This window comes from Plasmodium reichenowi, chromosome 12 (genome assembly GCF_001601855.1).
Source record: "Plasmodium reichenowi strain SY57 chromosome 12, whole genome shotgun sequence".
Lineage (NCBI taxonomy): Eukaryota > Apicomplexa > Aconoidasida > Haemosporida > Plasmodiidae > Plasmodium > Plasmodium reichenowi.
This window is the reverse complement of record NC_033657.1, coordinates 641,954-648,050: the sequence shown is the minus strand read 5'-3', so window position 1 is coordinate 648,050 and position 6,097 is coordinate 641,954. Positions and strand designations below refer to the sequence as shown.

General features: G+C 18.2%; 2 protein-coding genes across 2 annotated transcripts in view; both read left to right on the top strand.

Annotated features, from left to right (window-relative positions):
* Positions 1–27, top strand: part of PRSY57_1217900 (arginine--tRNA ligase, putative) — a gene marked incomplete at both ends in the record, with an annotated part of 2,991 nt that extends 2,964 nt beyond the window's left edge. Inside the window, one exon of the mRNA XM_020115055.1 lies at positions 1–27. Coding sequence (XP_019970207.1) covers positions 1–27 — 27 coding nt within the window.
* A 2,314-nt stretch (positions 28–2,341) lies between these two features.
* On the top strand, positions 2,342–5,958 carry PRSY57_1217800 (hypothetical protein; the record flags this gene model as incomplete). Its single annotated transcript, XM_020115053.1, has 4 exons — positions 2,342–2,987; positions 3,226–5,511; positions 5,614–5,765; positions 5,883–5,958. Coding segments are annotated over 4 exons (3,160 nt in total), but the record flags the coding sequence as incomplete, so codon positions are not given.
* Positions 5,959–6,097: the final 139 nt, after the last annotated feature.

Here is a 6,097-nt window from a genome sequence, read left to right as displayed (position 1 = left end):
GGTATGAAGCCAATTGAAAAATTATAAAGATAATAAAATAATATATAAAAAAAAATATGCTTATATTGAGAATAAGAAAAGTATGCAATATATATATATATATATATATATATATATATATAGATTTTACTTAAAAAAAAAAAAGAATATCATATGTATTATTATTAAAAGATAATATTATTTATTTTTATATATTTGTTTGTTTTTTAAATATATTTTTAAATAAAAGAACTGACACACATACATAATACATTTTAGAAAAAATATTATGAAATTTTAATATTTTAAATTTTTTATATTTTTATTTTTTTTTATTATAATTTTTAATTCATTTTATTTTCATATATTTTATAAATAGATTTTTTTTTAATCCTATAAATATATATATATAATATATATGTGATCAACACTTTTTTTTTTTTTTTAATTTATTTATTTGTATTTATAAATATTCTTAAGAATAAAATACATTTTATTTATATAAAAAATTTTTAATTCATTTTATACTTTTTTATAATAAAATATATATAGATCTTAATTTGTAGAATGAAAAATGAAAATATTATATATTTATATATAAAACGAAAACATTGAAAATATAAAAATATAACATGGCGTATTATTTTATTATTATTATTAAATAAATATGTATTATATATATATATATATATAAACATATATATTTTTAATAAATATTTTTATCTGTAAATAGATTATTTATGTAATTTTTTGAGGTAATTTTATTAAATTTAGAAAAAAAAAAAAAAAAAAAGTTACATGGTGGTACTCAAATAAAATATTCTATATATACATATAAAAATATTCATTTTGGTAAATTTATAATTTTATATATTATTTATTATTATATTTAATATGAATATATTTTTTACATATTAATAAATAATATATAATATACAATAATAATATTATACTACCTTATGATAAAATATAAACATTTTTTATAAAAATATTATTCTGCATTTAAAAAATAATAGTATTTTTCAATATTTTAAGAATATAATAAAAAAAACCTAATTTTATATGCTGTGCGCTTATATATTATAAATATCTAAATAAATATATTTTATTAGAATGCGCATAAAAAAAAAAAAAATATAATATTATATATATATATATATAATATTTATAGTTATATAGATATATAAATAAATGTAAGAATATATAATTTATTTTATTTTATTTTTTTGAAATAATTATTAAATATTCATATTATATATATAAATACAAATTGAATTTTTTTTTTTTTCTTTTTAACAATTTAATATAATAATAATATTTCATGTATTATTTTAATTGTATATAATATTTTTTTTAATCTATAATATCGTATAAATTTTTTTTTTTAATATTTATTATAATAAAACCTTAATTTTTTTCGGTATATTATAAAAAAATATATATATATTATATTTATATATATATTAATGATAAAAAAAATATATTTAATATTTTTTAGATTTATTTCTATATATAGGTTTTATATATATAATAAAATATAATATTTTTTATTATACATATAATTAAATTTAATATATTATTATAAAATAATAAAATACAAAATTATAAATTATATATAAAATATAATAATATATAGTTATTTTTTAAATAATATTTTTAATAAATTATTTTACTTATATACATAATATATATATGTAATTTTTTATTTTATAATATATAGTGAATCTTTTTTTTATTTTTATTTTTTTTTTTTTATGGGTGGTTTTTATTTATATTATTTCTATAGTTATTAATAAAAATTGTATAAAAAAAAAAAAAGAAAAAAAGAATGTAAGTGTATAAATTTTTTTAAAATATATTATATAAATAATATATATATATATATATATATATATATTATATATAATTTTTTTTTTTTTTTTATTTATATTTTCACTTTGTTATATTTTTTTTTTTAATATTATAAATGATATATATAATTATGTAGAAAAATATTTTTAGACTTTGATTTTATTTTATAATTTATTATTTTTTTGGTTTGTTATATAATATTTTTATGTAATATATATATATATATATATATATATATATATATATATAACAAATTATTGTTGTTAATATATAACAAAATAATTAATATTTATAATAAAAAGCAAATATTATGTAAATTTTGTAACAATCTAATATATATATGTATATATATATATATATATATATATTATATAGTGTATTTTTTTTAAAAGATATAAAAAGAAAATAATTCTTGTTGTTTAAGTTATATGAAACCTATATATATATTTTATTATATGTAATAAAATATATATATATATTTATAAAATTATTGAATAAAAAATAATTAATAATGGAGCATGGTAATGGGAGTGACAAGATATTCGACTTAAATTCTATAAGTCGAGAGAAGTTAGAGTTGGTTGAAGTATTTTATGATAAGATGAAAGATACAACAAATGCAAATGCATTATATTTATATGCCTTACAAATATTTAAAATATGTAATATACATAATGAATTACCAAGACTTGTTGTTTTTGGGCAACAGTCTATGGGGAAAACAACTTTATTAGATTTTATTATGGGTGGTCCTATGGGATATACTAGTACCGATACAGGAACAAAACAACCTATCGTCATAATATTAAAACCTAGTGATACTAATAAAATTGAATGTTATTTAAATAAAAAGAAAGTAAATATAGATGATTTACATGAAAAAATGAAAGCAATTATGTTAAATTTAAATGAATCTATTATATTAAAAGAATTAGAAGTCGAAATTTCTATACCTGGTGGTATTTATGCAACTTTTGTTGATTTACCTGGAATTAAGGATGATTCTAAAGCAGGTTCTGAATTAACGAGAAAAATTGTTAGAAATTATGTTCAGAACTTTCCTAATGATATATATATATTAGTAAAAAAGGCTTCTGATGATCCAGCCAACTGGCCTTATAATTTGAGAGAATTTATATTGAAGCCCCGTCCACTCGGTAAGGAAAAAATAAATAAATAAAAAATTAAATAAATAAATAAATATATATATATATATATGTGGGTATATATTTATTCATTTATGTGTGGTTTTTTCCTTTTTTTTTTTTTTTTTTTCTTGTTAAAATGAATCATATATATATGATAATATATTTTTTTGTATATATGATCATGTTCATATTTATATATATATATATATATATATGCAAATAATATTATTCTGTTTTATCCTTTTAGGGCTGGGGCTGCAACCCAAACAGTGTATCGTAGTGGGAACGAGGGCACTAGAATTTCTAAACAACGAACTTACGAACATTAAGACCCTGTCGGAGTTATACGAACGAGTTAAGAAGAGAAGTATCACAGATAATAATGATAATGTACTTCCCTTATATTTATTAGAATTATTTTCTATTCCCATAGAACAGAAAGAGAAGAACGATTTTTTAACAAATCGTATATCGATGTATTCTAAAATACTGAATGGTAGAAAGAATGTACTAGATTTATTATTAAATAAATTTGAGAATGATTGTAATGATTCCATAAAAAAAGAATTGATCGATTGTTTTGATGTAGAAAAATTTAAGCAGGAAGTTAATAGTAAATTTATGAATATATTAATACAACAATTACGTAAAGTTGAAGTTAAGTTAGAAAAGAAAAAAGCCAAGATGGATTTTTATAATAAGAAATTAGAAGAATTATATAATAAAGGAAATATATTAAGCGTAAGAGAACAAGTGAAATTATATATACGTGAATTAGTTAATATTGTTTCTAATTTATTAACAGGAAATTATCCTATATTGAATTTACCAAAAAATGGAGAAAATTTCTTAAAAAAATATGGTGGAACCTTAATGGATAATTTAAAAGATGGTAATGAATTAGCTGTTGAATTATTTGAAAAACAAGGATTATATGATGAAAATTTTTTAAATTATTTAAATGAATATTTATCTAGATATAGTAATGATATGGATTTAAGTAAATCTGCATCATCCGAATTTAATTATAACATGAATGATGGTTTAAATAATTTGAATAATAATAGTATTGATGATAATAATAGTAATAATAGAACAGATTCTTATGAAAATCATATGGATTTAGATAAAATCAAAATAGAAAATAAGCCTTTACTAGTAGAAGGCGTTCCAGTGAGATTTATGTTAGCAAAAGAAGAAAGTAATATGTTTGGTGTTGTACAAAACGCTCAATCTGATACAAAAGGTAAGAATATTCTTGTGAACTTTTATTTTAGAAATAATAATACAGATGAACAAGTACAAGTGAAATCGGTTGAAAAGGACAGATTAACCGTTATTAAAGCGGTGGAAACTTTAAATGGAGATCCATCCTTTTTAAATGGATTACAAGTGTGGTATAAAATGGTAAGAGATGATGGCTGGGTAGGTTTTGATAAAGCTGAAATTATAAAAGTATTTAATAATAATAGTAAAATTAAAGATGTACTTATACGTAACCTTTCTAAAAATGATGAAATTATATCAGTAAAAATTATTGACCTTTATATGGATTATGTAAATAATCATAATCATGGTCATAATCATAATAATAATCATAACAATATTAATATAAATGATGATGACGAAAATAAAAATGATGAAAATAATAATAATGATGATGATATTTTAAAAAGAATTGCTGGACCACATACGGATTTAAAAATATTAAACCAGTTAGCTATAACTTATATATGTAAATGGTTAAAATATAATATATCCAAATTAGAACCTGAAAAAGAATTTTCAGATGAAGTCCTTTTACAAATGATGAGAAGTATTCATAATATAGTAGATCAAAGTGATTGGAAACCGTTAATTGTTGATTTATTACAAGCAAATATAAGTGGTAATATTTTACATCTCACCAAATTAGCTAGCTGCTCCGCTGCAGTAGCATTAAAAAGAGTATTCAAAGCTGGATTAGGTGAAATTAATAGAAAAATTAAAAATAATTATATAGATGAAAATATTTATTTGTTAAGTACGAATCAAAAATTCTTAGAAGAATTAAATCAAGCATTACATAATTTCTGTAAAGAAAGAGCTATTGTATGTGCAGGGGAAATGAAGGATATCGTTTTTGAGCAAACATATGCAGTACATTTTGAAATTATTGAAGAAATTTTTGATGGATGTAAATTATTTGAAGATAATTTCTTAACTCCAAATGGGGTTAAACCAACTATGTCATTAATAAATAAAAATGTAAAACAAAATCTAGCATATAGAAATCATCAATTATCATTAACAGATGTAAAGATAAATAAAAAATCAAGATCAAAAGAATTAATTCAAGAAGAAGTCAAATTACAATTCTGGGCAATCAAAATGTTAATATCTGTTCCACTTGCTACAAAAATATATGCTCATTTCTTGAATAATATATTACCTAAAAATAAACACTTAGCTAATGTTCTGGATTATTCGATAGACTGTGAGAGTTATTTAGAGAAGTATATTCAGAGCAAGTTGTTAAACAAGGAAGTAAACGGTGAGGAAGACACATGTACATATAAATATATATATATTTATTTATTTATATATATACATATATTTCTTATGTGTCATATATATATATATATTTACTTTATAGGAGTACTTGTTCCAATAGATGACAAAGAATTAATGACCCATTACAGTATAATAGATAACAGAGATAATATATTGAGAAAGATAGAAAATCAAAAAAGACTTAACCAATATTTTACAATTGTGGCTAATTCTATTAAACTTTTGAAAAATAATGTAAGCACTCATAATTTATTACATTATATTATATATATATATATATATATATATATATATATATATGTATATGTATATTTTATGCCATATCTTATTTTTTTTATTTTATATTTTTAGCTATCCAAGGAAAGTACATTGGATTTTGTTACCAAACTAGATTTTAGTCAAGATAAAAAAAATTGGCATAGAACAGGTAGGAAATGAAAAAATTTCTTAATTTTACAAACCAGCAGATATAAATGAGATATTATATATATAAATAAATATGCATATATGTATGTATGTATATATCTATTTATATTTTTTTTTTTTTTTTTTTTTTTTTTTTTTTT